This window comes from Bidens hawaiensis, unplaced genomic scaffold, assembly GCF_021521415.1.
Source record: "Bidens hawaiensis isolate Kalapana, Puna unplaced genomic scaffold, B.hawaiensis_p1.1 tig00018311_1, whole genome shotgun sequence".
In the NCBI taxonomy this organism is placed as follows: Eukaryota; Viridiplantae; Streptophyta; class Magnoliopsida; order Asterales; family Asteraceae; genus Bidens; species Bidens hawaiensis.
The window spans coordinates 49,906-71,960 of record NW_027492766.1 but is presented as its reverse complement, the minus strand read 5'-3'; the positions used below and the strand labels follow the sequence as shown (position 1 = coordinate 71,960).

Below are 22,055 nucleotides of genomic sequence, written 5' to 3'. Positions count from 1 at the left end.
CTCCAGAAGAGCCCGCGCCTGAGATACGTCCTTGGCGCGAGCTGCTTTCAACTTGTCGTTTTCACGACAAAGCAGCTAGACGCGCGGCTGCATCCGGGCTTGGAGAACCCGAAGCTCATTGGTTAGCCTACCCTCCTGGTAGCTAGCCATGGCTTCCCCCAACGCACCATGGGGAGCAGCGTGGCGAGCCCATTCCACGCACTCCACAGGGGTACGAAGGGTTGTTCCTCGGCGTATGTTCCATCGCGGAACATACACTTCATTGGAATCCGACACTGCAAAAAACAAAAAAGCAGTTAGGAAAAGATGATAAAAAATAAAAGTGAAAAAGGGCCAAAGGAACCCTACGCACCTGTAGGGTCTATAACAGGCCGATAGCCGCCGAACCCATCACCTGAACCCAAAGGAAACCCATCCAAAAGGTCAGGCAGATGGGAAGGTGGCAAAGATTGGCGAGTACTCCCATGCGTACCTGATGGGCCGGCCGTCGGTGCCGGTGGCGAGGGCATGGTGGCAGCCGCCGCAGTCGCTGCCCGCAGAATCCGCAGCAATCGTAACCGCCGGCTCGGTGAAAGATGCTGTAAAAATCGCACTTACCACCGGCGGTGACGTCATCTCGGCTGGAACAGTCTGCTCAGAATGAGCAACTGAACCAGCGGTAGCAGGCGCAGGCGCCTGGGTCGACGCCTCAGGTAGGCTGACCAAGCCTACCGTCATCGGCGGAGAGGTACTACTCGGCACTCCACCCTGGAATGCGTCAACATCCACGCCTGCACAAGAAGATAAGTGTTAACAATAAATTTATGAAGTATGATAAATCTACAAAAAGGATGTTTGTACTTACGGGTTTTCTTGAGCCTGAACGTACGGACGGGCGGGGATGAACCCGATGGAGCCGGTCTCTTGATGCCGGTCACCGTCGTCGTCGTTGGTTCTCCGGAGGTAACAGTCGTAGCCTCCGGAGCAGTGGTCTTCTCACCACCGGGGTGCCCCGCCACTTCTTCGCTATCTGACTCAGTGTCAGATAGGAGCACTGGATCAGCTGTGGAGGCCACCTTCTCCTTCCCTTTCCCGCCGGCAGCCCTCTTCTTCCGCACTAACGGAGGACCATCTGCGGATTCCTCAGAAGAAGACAGGTCAGGAATTCCAGCAGCGGGTACAGCACTGAGGGGGGGAGGAGAGAATAACGCCTTACCTGGCCGCCGGTGGCTCAGGATCTCGTGGCCCAGCGGATAGACCTCCACAAACCGATCCGCTGTTTGCTCCAGGATGGGCAACTCATTCTCTTCAAGAGCACGAGTACCCACCCGCACGGGATCGTCAGCTTCCCGCGGGTACAGGAGCGACTCCAAATTGTTCCCCTCTGAAAGAAAAGAAACAATTAAGAAGACAAACTAATATAAGCAAGAAAGACTAAGACATACCATAAGGAATAGAGTTCAAACCGTATTCGAGAAGGATGGGAAACCGAGACGCCTCCTTCCATACCCGGCTCATCCCCAGCATCACCATCCCGGACTCCGCAAACCGGTAAACCGGAGATTGGACCCGGGATATCTTCGCGAACCATTCCGCCTCCTGGTAGCTGGAAGCGTGAAGGCTCGGAAGCGCTTGCCCCTTCTTAAACTTCATGGCAATGGGAATGGCGCGGGCAGAGATGTAGAAGAACTCCCGCTTCCACGATCGGAGACTGCGCTCGGTCACGCAGATCTTCAAACCCTTAATACGGGTTGTCAGGGTGTACCACCCCTGGATGCACCTCCAAGTATAGAAGGTCATCAGGCGGTCCACATAGGGCTCAATACCCAGAATCCGGCACACCCACTCGAAGTGCCGGATCTTGGCAATCGCCATCGCATGCAACTCGGTTAGGTGCACACCATGCCTCTCCAGGACACGGCACACAAACTTTGTCAATGGGAACCTAAGGTTCCCATAAACAAAGAATGCAGCATATACCCCGATCTTGCCACTGGGGGCATCGTACACAGTCTGGTGGGGTTCAGGAAACTCAGGCTCAAGAGACTCAAGCATGAACTTCCTGACGATGTACTGGTACTGATCGACAGGTAGAGCACTCGCCAGCAGTACTCCTATCGTCGGCTACAGCTTCAGCATCATGAGAAGACATTTTGCAGAAAGAAGAAAGCGATTTCGGGAAAATGCTTGCCTGAAAAGGGGAGTATTTGCCGGAAATCACTAAGAAGAAGAAGAGAGGTGAAAGTGTGGATTACAAAGAGGCCTCTCCCCCTTTATATACTAATCGCAATTAATGCGATGAATTTAATGCAGAGGAGAGAGAAATCTAAGGTGCAATGAAACTATGACACGTGGCAAAAAGCAGGCTGGCAACAGCTGTTGACAGGACGTGTGCCAGTAATTTCGCGGCCACGCGCCCGAAAAATCGCGCCCACGCGCCGTAAAAAGCGTCTGGAATGACCATATAATGTCACGTCACCATAACTTCCTGCACGTCCTGACACAGTCAGAAGAAACTGTCGCACGACGTTTCAGAGGTTTGGACTGTTCCTATCTTTCCACCAACCTTTCGAATTTCAAAATTCAAAATTTAAAAATATTAAAAAGTAAGCGGGAAAATACCCCTTACCTTGGCAAACAAGTAACCGTAAGACGGATGCGGGTACAGTGTTAAGGCAAAACCCTTCACATACCTAGCACCCGCAGGGAATTGAAGCCAAGAAAACCTTGGCAAACAAGTAACCGTAAGACGGATGCGGGTACAGTGTCAAGGCAAAACCCTTCACATACCTAGCACCCGCAGGGAATTGAAGCCAAGAAAACCTTGGCGAACAAGTAACCGTAAGACGGATGCGGGTACAGTGTTAAGGCAAAACCCTTCACATACCTAGCACCCGCAGGGAATTGAAGCCAAGTACCTCGGCAACCAAGTAACTATAAGACGGGTGCGGGTACAGTGTAAAGGCAAAACCCTTCACATACCTAGCACCCGCAGGGAATTGACGCCAGGAATACCTTGGAAGTAAAGTAACCGTAAGACGAGCGCAGGTACAGTGTTAAGGCAAAACCCTTCACATACCTAGCGCTCCGCTGGGAATTGAAACCAAGAAGGATCTTCTGGGCAATGCTTGCGGAAACGGAAATAATATCCCCGCATAGCGGGAACGTCGAGAACTACGTTGTTTGAAGCTCCAGGATGGAATTGGTGGTTTTAACATAATTGATCACTATGTTCAAAACTACCAAAACCTCATGGAGAATCCACACAAGTGGGACTCAACGCTCCTGACTTGCGAGGAGGTTACAGACCTGCCCGCATCATACCCAAAGACCAAGCAGGAAACTCGGGAATTTCTGCAAGTGACAAGGACTTCCGCGGGAAGAATCCCCATGGAAAACCTTAAAAAACCTTTTTCAAAACCCTTTGCTTAAGTCCAAAAGTTCACCTCACTTTATTAAACACGCATGAGAAGAACATTGGACTGGGGGGACTTGAAGAGGTAGGTCCCAGCAGAGCCCAGTTGGACCCGCAAGACTCACCTTAAACAGGGACGTCTGCGCAGAAACCAACTGGATCCGCAGGACCAACCATGCTCAGAGACGTGACGTCCTTACGCGCAGTACGCAAGCTGGTCCCGCAGGAAATGCCTCCCAATGGTGAAGGACTCCGCCTGTCCCCGCAGCCTCGGATACAAGCCATTAGGGAAGGCCACCCGCGCAGCAAGGCTACACGCACAAGGCACTTAGCTCTCAACCACAGTGTCACCTGAAGGAATGAGCGAAGCCGGGAACAATCCCGCACAAGGGCGGGAGGGGGAATACTCCCGCCCAAATAAGCCAGTCCGTACGATACAGGAAGATCTTCTGTACTGTACCTGACGAGGTATGGGAAAAAGATCTGACTAAAGATACGACAGCTTATTGACAACAGTATGGCGAGCATCATGCTCCTGCACTGTATGTCACTATTAGCCGCTGCCTACTCACCAACTACTGCCATACCACGTGCGTAGCCGTCAGTTGGTGGAACAGGAATAGTATACAGCAGGCCTGGTCGCTATCAGCCGCTACCTACCCACCAACTACCAGCAGGGCACGTGCGTAGGCTACTGTTGGTGGAACAGGAACACTGTTGCAGCTGGCCATACCTCCTTGGAAATCTACCTTCGGCTATAAATACCACAAATGGTATGACGATCATATCTTATCTTGTATCATCATATTATACCTGATATCTGCTCTGGCAATCTCTTAATATACATTTATATTTAAAGAGCAATCTAGTCTGATTCTCACGCCGGAGGGTGGTCACAAGGAGGAACCCCCCCCCCCCCTTCTCAGTGACGAGCTCACGGTGTCTGTTTTGCAGGTTATCAGAAGAACCATCTTCCAAGGGTCTAACCCCTCGTGGGAAACAGCTATCTAACCCCCAGGTTACCAGTAATCTGCCCGGGGTTCGGTTAGTGTTTCTTCAAGTACCATGATCATGCTACCGAGCATAGTTACTGGCAACTTATATGGTCCATTTTCTCACATTTCTTCCATCATTAAATCTGTTTGGTTGTTATTTTCACAATAGACTGTTGTATCCATCTTTTGTAAAGACCTAGTTTAAAACTAAAGTCTAAATTTTCCTAATCATCATTACCAAAACCTTAAATTCATGACATCAAAGTTATTTGGTTTTAATAAAATGTTTACAAAAAAATGATTCGTGTGTATTTAATAGAAAGGCCCTTCTATTAAATAAAGTCAATATTAGTTCAGCCGGTTGTATTAATGGAAAGTGTTAAGAAGTTTTTCTATCAATGAAACATGTGAAGGCGGATTTGCGTAATTAGATGGTTAATGATTATATGAACGATTCTAGAATTTATTATATCGAAAGAGACTTTCTTCCAATGTTTCTGTCGAGGATGTGATGGTTAGTTTCAAAACATTAAACTTGTAGGAAACAACTTTAAAAATTTGTTATGTATCTTATTTCGTTTCGAATGGCATCATATATTGTGCTTTTTAATGAGTAATGATCGTATTTTCTTTATTGTAATATTGCTTATTGTTTAAGTTTCTTGTCCCGACCCTTTACGGACGACCGGCCCAATATATATGAACACGGGCAAAGTAGGGCCCCACTGAAAAAAATCATAGGTCCGCCATTGGTGATAACGCCAAAAAACCACAGGGTCTCAACCACCTCTTTTCGTGGGAGGTGGTGCGCGAGTGGTTCACGCCCCAAAACCAAAGTGACGCATCTTCAATTCACTCAAATTTCTATAAATGATATAAATTATTTGAATGCCTAACATTTATGTTTCCCTTTTCCATTAATCAAGCGTATTATTAAGAAAGCCGTCCGACTCTCCTGTCATTTTCAAGCAGTCTAATATGTCAATACGAAATCTATCAACTTTATTAATTATGTGTCTATGTGCATAGTGAAAGACATATATACCGAACAAAATAATGGAAGGTATTTATCTTTTCACGAATTTAGAGTAGCAAATGCTATCAATAAAAGTACAAGGAACCTAAGAAAACTATCCATAAAGGCAAAGTTTCATCTGCCGACAATACAAAGAAGAAAGAAAGGGTAAGAAAATTATCATCAGGTACTAGAATCTACACTAGATTTAACTATATTTGAACATGTAGTTAGTGATATGTATATTTTTGGTTAATTAGTTAACAAATAGGGTAAAGTTAAGGATGGGTAGAGGAAGAGTAGAGTTGAAAAGGATAGAGAACAAGATAAATCGGCAGGTAACGTTTTCAAAAAGAAGAAATGGGTTACTGAAGAAGGCATATGAGATCTCTGTGCTTTGTGATGCTGAAGTTGCCCTTATCATCTTCTCTAATGGTGGCAAGCTCTATGAGTTCTGTAGTGGCCCCAGGTACTCTCTCTCTCTCTCTCTCTCTCTCTCTAAGCATATACACACAAATATTGCAAAAGTTTTTGTGATTAGTTGCTAAGTTTTTGTGAGTTTCTTTAAGTTCATTTAATAATCTCTTTTGGGTTTGATAAGTAACTAAAATTGGGAAATCGGGTTATTAATACTAGAAGTTAATTTTGAGACTACTAAAAAGAGAGTTGTATGGCAAAAGTGGTAAGTTTAGTTTAACTAATTTTAATTATGTTTAGTAGTTTATATGTTTTGCGGGTTTATCTATTATTTGAAAGTTTAGGAAACAGGAGTATGAGTTTGAGTATGCTTAGATTTGGTTAGGTTATTAATAGGGGTTAATGTATTGAGTTATTGTGTTGTTTGGATCTTAATAGACATAAAAGAGTCGTCTTCCGGAGTTGTGTCATAAAACTTGGTTGTTATTGTGTGCTTATCCAATTAATTCAAACAAATAAAATGAAAAGCTGATTTGTGTAAAAAAAAATAAAATAAATATTTTATAAACAAAAACAAAGCAGTATGGATAGTAAAGTGCTTTTTGGGTAATATTTAGAGGATAATATGGTGTTTTACTGTTTTTCTTCCTTTTGGCTTATAATCTTAATAAAAAAAACGTTATTGATATTTACATTAGATGAGAAGTTATTACCTAAGGGTTCTTGATTAATATCCATATACATCCCTCTTGTTTGTATTGTTTGCTTAGCTGTTTCCCCCGTTGTTTTCTTCTAACTAGGATGATTTGTATTATTACACATTGGGTAACAAATATATATTATCCATCTTCACTCTTGCTACCAAAAGTTAATAAATTGAGATCTGAATTAAGAAAAGATATTCCTGTCAGAATAATTTGTCCATTGGGTGCTAGACTATGTTATCGTTTGAACTTAATGACAGCAATGACTTTTTTTAGGCAATGGTTATTTATACATTCTTTTTGGTTATTCAGACACCCTCTTAACACACACCCTATCTATATATACATCCTATAAAGGGTGTATGAATAACACATCCCTTTTTTTTAATAAGTGTTATTGGATTTAAATATCTCAACTTTCACGTGTTAGCGCGAGAACACGCTCAACTAACAAAATGTTTACTACCACTTATAACTTTTACTTTATTTTCTTCTAGCACTCCTAAGCCATTTCAAAAAATGTCACATCCCAAAAAGAGTAGATGCCATATTAGCTTGGGTGTGTCAAAAGAAAAAATAAAGTGAAAGCCCGGAGTGGTGGTAAGTATTTTGTTAGTTGGAATTGTTCTTGGCCAACGGATGAAAGTTTAGAGTCCAGTAAACTATTAGTAATAAATTTATTATTTATATTTGCTTGATGATTACTACACACGCTCAAGCATAAAATAACACTGGTTCTCATTTGGAACAAAGATATTTTTATATATATATAGCTTCTTTGGTTGGGAATTTTAAAATAGTCCATTAATGATGATATAATTTGTATCGGACCTTATGCTAATAGTTCTTGCTAGGATTTTTTTGTGATATGTTCTACCTACCAAATGATGTGTTAGTAAGACAATCCTTCTAATTAATGGACAAATCATGATGAGATATCATATCCTCATGGAAATTGCTTGAAAAGAAGGTTTAGTCTAATAAAGATCCTATTTCACAGCAGTTTATAAAACAGTTTTATCTTTTCAGTACATGGATTAACAATACAATAAAGATTAAAGATACAATGTCACTAACAATATGAGTGACGACCCCCTAGAGTCAAAACTAGTGATCACTAGTTGTATTAAACCTTTCAAAGCAATTCTAGTGTGAACAAGTATTAGAAAATCAAGAGGGAAATCTCAAAATTGGACACACGGTGCTAGCTTTATGCAAGAAGACTTGCACATATGCCCTTTAAGTGACATAGGGCATGACTGACCGGTGTACCATAAATCTGCTTCTGATCTCGCATAATGAATTACTCCACCATATGCTCACACCACTAGGGCTCCTGTCATAGCATGTAATTCTTGGATGCATATACTACATGAGGCTTCAAGTCTTTCCCCAATGTACAACTATTGTAGGTTTGGCCAACCCAATGTGTTACTACTGATACTACATGAGGATATCTTGGTTCCGGTTTCTTAATGTGTTCTAGGTTGGGGTGGTCAAGCACCCAAATGTCTAGGGTTCATGTCCCAAAAGTAAAAGAAATTTGTTTTCCAAAAAAATTCTTGGTTCCCGTTTCTTTCTCTAATGATCCCTTACACCAAGTCAAAATTAAGACCAAATATTCCTTAAGACATAAATAATCATCAATAGGTAAAAGTACTTGTAGCATAAAATTATTGGTTCTCATTGTCTTTACAAATGTTGGTAATTTTAATGTTACTAAGATACTTATAATATATATACTTGGATTTTTGAAAGAAGACCAAAAAATCAAGCTAAGTTATAGTTTGAATTAGGAAATGTGGACTGAATTATATGTACTGGACATAATATTAAATTTTGTACTGACTTCTGCTTCAAAGTAGTTGGTCAACGTGCCTACGAAACAAAGGGTAAACAATATAAATAAAATATGTATAAGGTCATCATATAAAATTCTTATTTCAGTGATGACATATAATAGATGATATTGGCTTTATTTTTGGTACTCACAAGTGAAAAGCTTCAATAGATTTTTATGCGCAATACATCATAGTTATGGTATCTTTCCATCAAAATAGAAAGTTAAGGATCTAAATATATATTTCTAACGAAGCCTAATCTATTCCTATACGTATTAACTACTCATAATACCACAGAACAATAAGTATTTTTTTCATGAATAGTGATTTCATTATAATACTATTTGGGTTTGGATCAAATACAAATAAAATACGTGTTAAACATAATAATCAAGTATAGTAATTATATATACAAATAGAGTAATTATGTAATTACATCATATTATGTAAATGATGTAATTACATAAGTATTCTACTTGTATATATAAGAGTAAAGTGCCATTTTCGTCCTTGTGGTTTGACAAATAATGCAAATTTAGTCTAAAAAATTTATTTTTTGTATATGAGCCCCCCACGTTTCCCAGTTTCTGCCAATTACATCCAAATCACTAACTCAGTTAAATTTTATCATTAAGTCAGGGGTATACATGTCTTTTCACTTTTTCTTTTTTATAATATTTATTTAAGTGAATTGCGGTTTTCGTCCTTCTGGTTTGTCCAAATCTGCAGTTTTAGTCGAGTAGTTTCAAATTTGCACTTTTCTTCCCTATGGTTTTATTTCACTTGCAATTAAATCCGAGTTCCCTAATCTCGTTAAGTGTGGCCGTTAAAACCATCAGTGTGCCATTCACGTGAGGGGCAGTTTTGTTCCTTTTTCCCCAAATATATCCCAACCCCTCACGTGAGGGGGGCTGTGAATTCGGACTGGGGTTTATTTAGGGAGAAAAATGACAAAACTGATCGTCACATGAGGGCACGCAAATTGGTTAACGACCAGACTTAACGAGATTAGGGAACTCGGGTTAAATTGCAAGTGAAATAAAACCATAGGGAAGAAAATTGTAAATTTGAAACTACGGGACTAAAATTGCAGATTTGGACAAACTAGAGGGACGAAAACCGCAGTTCACTTAAATAAGTATTATAATAAAGAAAGAGTGAAAAGACATGTCTACCCCTAACTTTAACGATAAAATTTAACGGGGTTAGTGATTTGGATGTAATTGGCAGAAACTGGGAAACGTGAAGGGCCCATATGCAAAAAATAAACTTTTTGGACTAATTTCGCATTATTTGTCAAACCATAAGGACGAAAATGACACTTTAATCTATATATAATTACTCTACTTGATTCTCACGTTAATATCATTTGTACGTTAACATTCCATATACTATCTATATATGCTTTATAATACTAATCATAAAAAGGTACATGTGTTAAATCGATCTTTATTTGTCCATCTGAAAGTGTCCACATTTGTTTTTTAATTTGTCAAATTACAAAAGTCCACTTTCAAAATTTATTAACTAATTTTCAAGTTTACCCTTACACAAATATAATCATTCAAATTTTCTTAAATTTTGTCTTTATATTTATATCAATGGCATTATAGTCATTTGTAAGCAAAAAAATGCACTCACTTATATATTAAAAAGTTCTCATAAATGAGTCATAACATACAACTATACTAGTTTTAGTTTTATTTAAGTTGTTACAATTGCTTTTTTTCTTTGAATTATATAATGTTTAAAGCATCTATAGAATTATCCTTCTATAATAACTACATATTATCTCTATGATCTGGGTGAGGTGTCATTTTGAGATCCCAAATTCCATTTAGGGTAGGCGGGGCGTCTAATCTGGAGCCTCTGAGCTTGCGCTTAACTAATAAGTAATGTAAAACTAAGAAACATTTATATCAAACTATCATAAAAATGAATAATAACTTTTATAAATTACGCAAGTTGCGGATACACAACTTGGTTCCGTTTACCACATATAATATATAATATAAGTTACTATTTTCTAACAAGTATAACACATTTAAGGAAATACGCACCCTCCAGGCATATTAGCTGATAAATCAAATCATTCAAAAAAGAACAAAAAGGAAAAAAAAAATGGCATTTATCTCTGGCATGCAAAGGAACCTTCCAGGCAATATCCACAAAGTTGGTGGGAAGGAAGGCCCGGGAAGTATAACAAACACCGATTAAAGTAAAAAATATGGGTTGACTGAAGGATAATATGTCTTAACGACATGACATGACTTCTGGTTGAGTTACAATACAGAATGTCATAGCAAAAGAGACATGGTTATGACATACCCATTGAATGCTTCCATCTAGCTTTTTTGCAGTAGGCCACACATTTAATGAGGATCTTCTGGAGGTCAAACAACAATGCAAGTGTTAGCTTAGATGTTGCGCGTATTAAATCCCACGAGTTCGTTTGAATTCGTTGAACCAAAAATTCTTTAGGCTTCGGCTTTAATGTTATTAATTAACTATTTTGTAAATAAGATTATGTTGAATTTTTTTTTTTTTTTTATATAAATAATCGAAGTTTTATATAATTTACTATAAAACGATTACAATAAAGTGGCAGGCAAACGGGCAACAAGCTGCGCCGCAACCCCCTTTTGAACAGCAAAACCAATCCTGCTAAAAACGAAGCTTTGAAACCTAGAAGCTGAACTTTTAAAACATTTAACTCAACTTTAGTTAGCACAAGCATATGCCTTAGTGGTAAGATTTATTGAGGAGGTCCAGATATTAAAAACCCTGACATCACCAAATATACTATATGACACTGACACGTGATTTACCTTCCTTATGTTGGTCGTGGGACCGGTCAATGAGGGATGCCCAATGACAGTGTAGAATATTTTTTTTAGTGTATATGATAACAAGTGTTCGAAGATTGAAGTTTTTTATCGAGCAATTGTGCTTATTTTCTATTCCCTTAGCAGTTAGTGATGTAAAATATTGAAGACTTCTATTCATACGTCACCCTCAAACTCAAATATGCTATCCCTGAACTCAAAACGACAGTTCAGCGAATCTTCAGACAATCCTACTTTTCGAACAACTGTTTGATAAATCCTCAGACGGCTATTTGATGAGTAGGGATCATCCTCCTATAGGTTTTCTAAAGACTATAGGTATAGGAAGTGAAGAGGTATGTACCCGCCTCAACATCGAGCGGGGCGGGTCAACCCACAAGATATATACAAGACATTAGAAATCAAAGATATTATCAAGGCACAAAGCCAAAACTTATGCGCACAGCGCATATCGCATATGCTCAAGCATCACATGCTTGCACATATCACATATGCTCACGCATCACATATGCTCACGCATCACATATGCTCATGCATCACATATGCTCGCACGTATCACATGCTCACGCATCATATATGCTTATGCATATCACATCGTGCGTGGCGCATAAGCGCGGCGCATATCACATACTCGCGCATCATACATGCCCACCCATATCACAGTTGCGCATGGCGCAGCTGCGCGTGGGGCATCCGCGCGTGACGTGTATTACATGCTTGTGCGTATCACATCTGCGCATGAAATATCTGCGCGTGAGAATAAAGAGAAGACCTCGCGCATCCTCAGGATGGGCGCATATCACACATGCACATAATCAACCTCGTCCTTATCCAAATCAGGATTAGGGCAACCTTGATTGTGCACGTCAGACAACCTTCCAGAAGGCATCTTTTTAAGGAATAAGGATATGCTGTTGTTGACGGCTGCTAAATGAAAGGTGGACAGCTCAGCATGACTCATGGGTTACCACGTGATTATAACCAATGAAAAATCACCAGGTGTCTCCAAGGACACGTGGCGCAAATCGATTGGAGGAGGCCAACAAAACCCTAATTTGGTCCCAGCTCAATCAGTGGAAACCCTAGCACTATAAATACAGCATCAACTCCACAAGGAAAGATATACAAAAACACAGTCACACAATCATACAGTATTCAGCTATTAAGCAATACTCTCCAGATTCCCTTACTCTCACATTATTATCTTCTCCTACATATACTTATTCTCACGCCGGAGGGTTACCCCAAAGAGGACCCCTCTGTCCCTTTCTGAGGGGTAAGTTAACGGCGTTGTTCATTTTGTAGGTGGAAGAACAAAGATCCAGAAGAACCATCGGTGAAATAGTACAATCAAAACCCGAGGAAAGTAGATCTGCTACCAGTGAGTAGATCCACGTTTCTTCAGGAAGTGAACGGCCATTAACATTTTTAGAAATTTTCATTTCCATTTTCTTTCTTATCTGAGATCAACATATCTACCAACCATGATTGTGAGGTTAAGGAATACAACTATCAAGGTGTGTATCCCATACACCTTGAAGATACAACCACACAACACAGTCGACATGCAACTATCCTTTCTGTAATTCGGCTAACACTATTGCGGTCATACTCACATATAACGCTTACGCAATTATACTTCTAATGATGTAATGTTTTCACCAATAATGCTCTTTGATCCATAAATATCCACAGCCCAGCTGAAAAATTATTGCAATTACAATCAAACAACAGTCATCTCTATTGACTGAGTTTATGCAGCATGTCCAAGACACTTGAGAGGTACCACAGATACAGCTATGGCACAATGGAAACTAACAATCATGATCAAGATTCACAGGTATCATTTTTCTTTCATGAACAGGGGTCTTCAGGTTAGTTTTATTCATGTACAGTTAAACATTTGTAAGATTTTATGAAACTTTTTAACGACATTTTATGTCGTTAAAAAAAACCTTTTTGGAAACCTCAACGGGATAATCACATGTTTGGGAATTAGGATTTAAAGTGGAAATCTCCAAACAACAAGTAATCGCGGGGTTCATATTAATATATTAAGTTTATTCTTCCCTATGAATTACTAGGACTAATTATTATCATTATACTTACAGAGCAGCTACCAGGAGTATTTAAAGCTTAAAGCAAAAGTTGATATTCTCCAGCAAACTCAAAGGTATATATGTTTAGAATCAAGGGTATACTACATTAATCACTCTTACCGTATAATTAGCTATATATTGATTAACACATCATTCGGGCGTCCTGGATTTCAAATTTACGTAACAATCTTGAAAAACAAATAGAGGTGCTAACTTGAGGCCATACAAGTCTAATTTGTCCTTAATTATGTGGAATTTTTTACTAAATGGATGTAGTTAGAAAAAATATTTACCAATTAGGTGTAGTTTGAAAAATATTTATCAAAATAGGTATTTTTCTTGAAACTTGTTTGTTTCTCTCTCTACTCTTTTAATTGAATAACTCAATCACTTAAATTAAACTGAAAGATTAATAAATTGATAATTTTATTCAATAAAATATTATTAAAATGAAACTGATTAATTATGCCTTTGTAACTCAAAACTAAAAACAGAACAAGTCAATTAACAATTTTCTTTTTATTGCTCAATCCACTCATTATACTATGCTATTTTTCTATTTGTAATTTAAGTATTAGGAGATTGGGTGGAAATAATAATCATGTTAATCGTTAAAAAAATAAAAAGTTCTAATCGATTCAGATCTATACGATGCTTGAAAAACGAAAACGCAAAAAAATATTTTAAGTTTTATTAAAAGGCATTTAGTTAAATGTTACTTATTATATAATACGACATTAGTAAACTTTTTCGATTTTAGTTTGGTTAAAAGACATTTAAAATTATAAGCGAAAATGTATTGAAATTCGTACGGGCACCAAAAAAATATGGCGTGTTCGATTAATTAGTTATTTTAACTATATGAGTTAATTAATAAAAATAGAAAAAACAAGAAAAGGTATAGCCACGTCCACTGTTTGTTAAAACAAAAATAAATATACAATAAAAATATTAAAAAAAAAGCTACAATTTTTAATAGAAAATGATATGGCCACGTTCACTATTATTTAAAACAAGAATAAATATATATAAAAAATATGATAATTAGTAAATGGTGTTTTCTTTTTATTTAATTCATTTTAACAATTATTATTATAACAATATGATAATTTACTTTAATAAATTGGGTTTACCCAATAAGAATATGAGAGAAACAAACAAGTTTTAAGAAAAATACCCAATTTGGTAAATAATTTTCAAACTACACCAAATTAGTAAATACTTTTTCCAACTACACCTATTTTGTAAAAAACTCTAATTATGTGTCCTTATTAATTAGCTGCTAGGACACACACATACATGTATTGATATATATGTATACATCAATCATATAGACATTATCTTGGGGAAGAATTAGAGAAGTTGGGATCAAAGGATCTTGATCAGCTTGAACGTCATGTGGACTTGGCTCTCAGGCAAGTCAGATTAACCAAGGTACATCAATATATTACACTGAGTAGCTAGCAATCCGTATTTTCTTGGCTATTTCTCTTTTTCCCTCGGGCATAATTTTGATGTTGCCCTTACGGTTATTGCAGACTAAACATATGCTAGATCAACTATCAGATTTACACCAGAAGGTAATCTCCTACAAGTGTGTAGTATTCCCTGCATTTGTTATTTGTTGTTTTTATATTTGAATATGTTAAACACAGAACGAAGTCCTTTCCTTAAGTCATGCATTAACTACCAAGTCAGACACTATATACTAAGTAACTCTATAGTGGTTACACTAAAACCATACTCTTATTTCTAAGTATAGAGGTGAAGGAACAAAGGAAAGTGTTACCATAATTCCATAAAATATAGAGACACATTAAGGGAGGACATTCAAGTTGTTTATTATAAAGGAACACTATTCATTCTCTTCAAAATTAAAGTTAATAATATATAATACTAACATATTTTTTATATTAACATTTTATATATTGATTACTTTATGTTTTGTGAAACAACTAATAAATATTTTGTAATTCTAAGTTATTGTTATAATTAAATTACCGATATGCCATAAATAGTGTATTAGTATGCATAAGAAGTAAATACATTGCAATATTAATATAACGACAAGGTTACGTGCAATTGTTCAACGCCCTTAACCACATCACCAAAAAAATATTTAGTAAACAGTAACGTAAGTAAAAAAAATAACCAAAAAACAAAAAACTAAATATATAGTTTCATAATAAACTAGTAGTTGAAGTACGTAATTATACCCCTGTAATTAATATAAAAATATCATTACTTTTCAATGCAATTCCGAGACTGGTCCATATACATATACGGGCATTCCAAAATTATAAATGAGTAAAAACACAAACCGAAACCAATTATGGTTGTGCAATACTGGTTCAAACCTGATAGTACAAGAGTACATAAAAATGCCAAAACCAAATTGTAGGAAAATCAAAAACCATAAAAATTGTGTACAAGTAGTGATGGTGTCAGTACGATACTCCATTGGTACTTAGTAAAAATGATTATGCTTATTTTACATACTAAAAAGTACTTTATTTTAACTACAAATCCGTTTTCAATAAAATCTTATCAAATTGTTAAGAAAAAAAAATTAAACGTATCCTTGTATGTACACTTATTTTAAAAAGTTAACGAAGAAAAATTATATAATAAACACAATAAAGTTAGAATTAATTAGTATAAAGGTTTAGAGTAGATAGTTGAAATAAAATTTTATGAGAGACAATATGTAAGTTTATTGTTTTTTCTTTATATTAAAGATACAATAACTTATGCTTTATAAGATTAACTGATTTGATTAATCAATAATAATACACAATCAAATAAAATGTCTACCCTTGGTCCCTCATCAACATCAACCCAAATTCATACATACTATTTAAGATATAGGGAAGATGTAAATGCACTAGGTCCAACAATATGCTTGGGTATATACATGTATGTGATTTGCCCCTGCATTGTTATCAGTTGTACTTTCTGAGTTTCTGCTATTGTAAGTTTGATATCGATTTTTAGATCCGCAAATAATGCTCAGGCTCCTACCTAGCAGTAGCTAGGCAGTCTACACTACAGATTCCTGATTACCACATATACTTGCATAAATTTCATCACATTATTATATAGTAATTTAGTTTAAGTTCAACTAAAACTAACTTTAGTCTTGTTACAGGAACAATCACTGTTGGAAGCTAACAAAGCCCTAAGAAGTGAGGTATGCCATGAAACCCTAATTATACATAATTTCCTTTTTTTTTTCTTTTTCTTTTTTTTTTAACCACGGCAAAAGAAAATTAACTAAAAACCGCACAACAGGCTCCTATGACACAAGACCAAAGTTACATGTCCAGAAGTACGAAACCAAAGAACAAATATAACATTGAACAAAATCAAGTAAAACAACTCCACGGTTCTTCACGCCACGTCTCCCATGATATTGATTTCCACTTTGATCGACCTTTTAACAAGTTAAACATGACCAATTTGATGCCATCAACAATCTTTTTCACCCCGTTTTTTGAATCTCTTGAAAGTCATCTCATTTATATTTTCCCATAAAACCAGCGCGTGCTATACACGACTGTTAACCAAAGCGTTTTTCTTACTTTGCCCGGAAACTCCAACTCTATTCTTTCTTAATTTTACTATTCTTTCTTAATTTTACCAAATTAGCATTTGACCCGTAATCCGGCTCTAATGAACCACACCAGTTATCCACTCCATCCCAAACAGCATACGCCACCAGATAACTACCCAAACAAGTGTTCAACCGTTACAAGAAGCGGTATTTACTGAAATGCCCCTATGTCTCGAATTCTTAGCTACATACAAAACTAGCGACTTTTATAGTATATAATATATTTCCTCCGTCCCATTAAAAGTGTCCACATTTACTTTTTTATTTGTCCCGTTATAAATGTCCACTTTCAAAATTTATTAGCCAATTTCCAAGTTTACCCTTAAACACACACAACTAATATTAATAAACAATATTGATGGACCCAATTTCTAAGGGCATTATTGTCATTTGGTTAGCAAAGAAAACGATAATTTAATCTACCTTCGAATTTGTGTTTTTCAAACTAAGACACTTTGACCGGGACGGAGGGAGTAACACATTTTACCCATTCAAAACAAGCTGCGGAACTTTCTTCCAACTACCAGTTACCGGTTTACGATCTAGAACAAGCCTCCAAACAAAACAACCCCCTTTCGTTATAACGTTTTGGAAACCAAAAGAAGAAAGATATTTTATATCATACTATTCATAGCCCGCGAACTGTTCTTGGTAGATATGCTCAACTGAACTTTATCTGAAAGTTTGGCCGGCTCACCAAAAATTAATAACAAAGTATTATTACTGAAGAGAATGCCTGTTTCCTGTTAACAAAATTATTCAGAGGCATCATGGTATTTATTTTTGGTAGTTGGAAGAAAGCACTGCAGCTTATCAACTATCATGGGAAGCCCACAAGATCAAACTCAATAAGAGACGACCACCAGCTCACCAGGACCGTCATTTCCAACATCTTGATCGCAATGACAATATGCGGATTGGGTACATTTCTACGACTAATTATAAGAACACAATTGTATTTGAAGTTAACGGTAGATTTAATTTCGTTTGTTGTACTTGCATTTCAGCAACAGTGTTCCACAAAATGATGAAAGGGACGTTCCAAGAAGATCACAAAATACTAATGGAGTTATAGTACCAGGGTGGATGCTTTAATGTTCAACTGAAGAACATCCTCATTGGTCTTTTATATGTATAGATCATGCATAATATATTTGTTTTCAAACTGTGTTAATAAAGTGGCTAGCTGATGCAGCAAACATTCAATCTTTTCATTCAATAATAAATTAGTATCACGGTTTGTGATTTACTTGGCGTTGATATTTTATCGTGGAAAAGCGTAACTATCATAACTATTAGGTTTTTCCAGAAGAAAAAGCATTTTGATGCTCGACGATCAGTAACTACTTACGATCACACTTTCACCGAATCAAAACATTGGTAACTCTTTTATGTAATGTATTCAACTACATTAGTGCGTCTTGAAGAGGCTTGGTCTAATGCCCTAATAATGGCATTGGCGTCGAGCTTACAAGAGTATTTAAGCATGAACATATGTTTTGGATCATCAAACACTAGCTAAAGTGGCATGCACCAATGATCACATCCAGTATCAGCGTCCGATGCTACTGCTATGTTGTTCGACCTCACCTATAATGATCATATATTGGCTGTTGACTACCAAGACACCCCTTGAAGAGGTTGAAGAACTATGGTAATGAGTGTGGACTCGTCTACCCATTAAAACAAGTCAGTTGCGAAGGTTGTCGAGCTGTTTGACAGGTGGGCAAACGGCGTATATGGACAAGTTCAATCGTCAAATGAAACAATTCCTCTATAACCAAGGCAAAACATTACTCCCAATGATTAGTTAACACATTATATGGAATTATGTCAGGCAATTAACTGAAACGTAACATGAAACTTTAATCTATATAATGTGTACTTTATGTGTTTTGTAACTAATATAGGTTTGATTTTGAAATTTATGTGACCTTTAAATTAAAAAAAGAAAAATCTTTCATTTTCATTAACAAAAAAGGTATGAGATGATGTGGAAGTAAAATGACACTTGAGAGTACTGAAACAGAAATGAGTGTTTTTGAAAGATAAATAGAGATCTGATATGACAGCTGATTTGACGTGTTTGAATGGAAAATTGTTAAAGATGCTCTAACTATATCTTCTCTTATGTATGGACGGGGAGGTGGATCAGTTGTTTAGAAATGGTGATCATAAAAGGAATCCGGGTATAACCAAAATATCATCAAAGGTAGATGGGACATCAAAGGATATGAGGTATAACCAAACATCACCAAAGTTTGATGGGGCATCCTAATTTAAAAAATCCCTATTCGCTTGAAAATGGATGGCGTTTAAGCACCCGACTTAGAGCCCTTTTTGGCTTTTTTACCGTTCCAAAACTTACCATTTGTGTGATAGGCAAATGCAACGTGGAGTCACGTGAAATAGAATTGTCTATAAAGGAATGACCCTCATATTGGTGGAGGGTAATAGCCAATTTTTATGTCTTTTGAGGGTTAGTGAGATTCCCTTAAATAATGCAATGAATGTGGTTTGTAGAATCATCATATATATCCTCTTTCTTCATCTATTTGGTGTCTTGTGAATGACATGACATTCCCTTGTCAATTTCCAAACCTTTGGAATCGACTCATACCAAAAAGTTAGTGAGTTCACTCAAACCTTGGATCATATTTTAATTTTGGAGAACGTATCAACGGAAAAGAAATTGTGTGTGTTGAATGAATCAAAGAGGGTAGGGTTTCACTACAAACCATTCAAGCTAAAATTGATTATTGTGTGTATACAGTTCAAACAATCGATGGAATATTTGGTATAAGAATTTGGATTCCAAGGGAACGAACGGGCACTTGATTAAAAGAATGTAACTGTGTTGACTTCACTGAGGACTTGGACCATATCCTAATTGATGGTCCGATAGCTCAAGGACAGGGCTGGTCATCGAACCTGTGGTGATCAAAACTACGGCTTGGATCTTATGAAAATTGCATATAGGAAATTTTTAGGAAGTGAAGTTGTTTAGAGATCTTTCGATGTCCTATTGCTCTCTTGTTTATTTAGGTTATAACTCATGCATAAAGTCTTGTTAAATTAGTAGGTGTAGTCTTAAAACTCTTGGTTGAGTTAGTTGTGGGATCGTACGTTCTTGATTCTAGTTGTGAGCTAGTCTTAAATGATTTTTATAATGGATTTCTAGAACTTAGTTACATAAAACATAATAAACTTGTGGTGGTGCCAAATTCACCTGTGAAGACTTCCTAGTTACATCTCATCATCGTCTCACGGATTTGTTTTTGGTTGTCTCACGGATTTGTTTTTGGTTGTTCAGGTAAAGACTTCCTAGGAGGTCACCCATCCTAATACTTCTTTCACATGTGCATGCTTAACCATGGAGTTCTCCTCTCATCCACTACCATTAAGTACCCAAAACGCGTTATGATAGGGAATATATCCACCTCCTTATAAAGAAGGCTTAGTTTTCCTCCACAGCCGATGTGGGATGTCACAATCCACCCCCCTTTAAGGGTCTAGTGTCCTCAGGGACCTGGCACTACCAGTCCGGCCATAGCTCTGATACTATTTGTAACAGCCCAGCTATCGCAACACCATAATATTGTCCGCTTTGGCCAAGACGTACCATCGTCGCCTCACGGATTTGCTTTTGGTTGCTCAGGTGGAGACTTCCCCGGAGGTCACCCATCCCGATACTACTTCCACTAGAGCACGCTTAACTGTAGAGTTCTCCTCTCATACACTACCATTAAGCGCCCAAAACGCGTTATGATGGGAAACATATCCAACTCCTTATAAAGAATGCTTAGTTCTCCTCCCCAACCGATGTGGGATGTCACAATCCCACATCGTATTTCATGAAAAGAAAGAAATGTTAGAACTCACTCAACGTGTAGCTGACTTTTAGTATGCATGCAACTGTTTTTGATGACGTGACGAGCTAGAGGCACGTACAAGACTATCAGTATTCAAGATTAGTTGGAGGAAGTAGTAATAATGTATAAAAGTTTTAATTCTGCTGCAAGTTGTATATGCTTCCGTTGTAACAAACAGAGTTTATTAGTAAATCCAACATTAAAGTAGGGTTCCTAGGTCTGGAGCCTTAGAGAATAAAACTAAAAGTAAAAAAAGAAACGAAATATATTGCACAAACAAAAAGTCTAGAATATCAAATTTTTAAATTTGAGAAAATCTCTTTACGTACAACATTTTTTGTTTATCACAAGTATATCTATCGTCATCCAATATTAACAATTTTAGACCAGATCTGCTAGTTGTCTTGTATAACGCAACATATACAAGACAGAAATGTTAGAACTCACTCAACGTGTAGCTGACTTTTAGTATGCATGCAACTGTTTTTGATGACGTGACGAGCTAGAGGCACGTACAAGACTATCAGTATTCAAGATTAGTTGGAGGAAGTAGTAATAATGTATAAAAGTTTTAATTCTGCTGCAAGTTGTATATGCTTCCGTTGTAACAAACAGAGTTTATTAGTAAATCCAACATTAAAGTAGGGTTCCTAGGTCTGGAGCCTTAGAGAATAAAACTAAAAGTAAAAAAAGAAACGAAATATATTGCACAAACAAAAAGTCTAGAATATCAAATTTTTAAATTTGAGAAAATCTCTTTACGTACAACATTTTTTGTTTATCACAAGTATATCTATCGTCATCCAATATTAACAATTTTAGACCAGATCTGCTAGTTGTCTTGTATAACGCAACATATAGTGCCCACGATAAAAAAATGGACGTCGAATGAACAAACCAACCCTATAAAAATATTGTTCTTGGTTAATTTCTATTTGTTTAACTTTTAATTTTCTACTTGTTTGATCTTCAATCAATATTTTACTTTTAATTTTTTGAAAATTTATAATCCAATTATCAAAATGGTTTTAACCCATGATCCATGAATAGATAGGATGAATTATAAAAGATTATAAAATTCTGGGTAAAATTTGACTATAACACATTTACAAAGTGATTTTATTTTCTTTAACAGTTCTTTTCGTTTTCTTCTTATGTTATTATTATTTTCTTTTTTTGTTAATTTAGTTAACTTGTATCAATGTGGAAACCGGTCCTACTTCCACTCATATGAATTATTTGTGTATCAAATTGGATTA

The 22,055-nt window shown here is 37.0% G+C and overlaps 1 protein-coding gene across 1 annotated transcript; it reads left to right on the top strand.

Moving 5' to 3' along the window:
* The first annotated feature begins 5,323 nt into the window (after positions 1–5,323).
* Positions 5,324–18,647, top strand: LOC143555746 (MADS-box protein 04g005320-like). The gene is made up of 9 exons (XM_077045251.1): positions 5,324–5,591; positions 5,665–5,873; positions 12,974–13,052; positions 13,324–13,385; positions 14,646–14,745; positions 14,850–14,891; positions 16,460–16,501; positions 17,715–17,845; positions 17,932–18,647. The coding sequence occupies exons 2-9, from the start codon at positions 5,689–5,691 to the stop codon at positions 18,017–18,019; spliced, it is 729 nt and encodes a 242-aa protein (XP_076901366.1). The 5' UTR covers positions 5,324–5,591; positions 5,665–5,688; the 3' UTR covers positions 18,020–18,647.
* The last annotated feature ends 3,408 nt before the right edge of the window (positions 18,648–22,055 follow it).

Coding starts and splice junctions, on each gene's coding strand:
- LOC143555746 (XM_077045251.1), top strand. CDS start 5,689: ATGGGTAGAGGAAGAGTAGAGTTGAAAAGGATAGAGAACAAGATAAAT. Junction 13,053..13,323: donor ATCATGATCAAGATTCACAG/GTATCATTTTTC, acceptor TTATACTTACAG/AGCAGCTACCAGGAGTATTT. Junction 13,386..14,645: donor ATTCTCCAGCAAACTCAAAG/GTATATATGTTT, acceptor TCAATCATATAG/ACATTATCTTGGGGAAGAAT.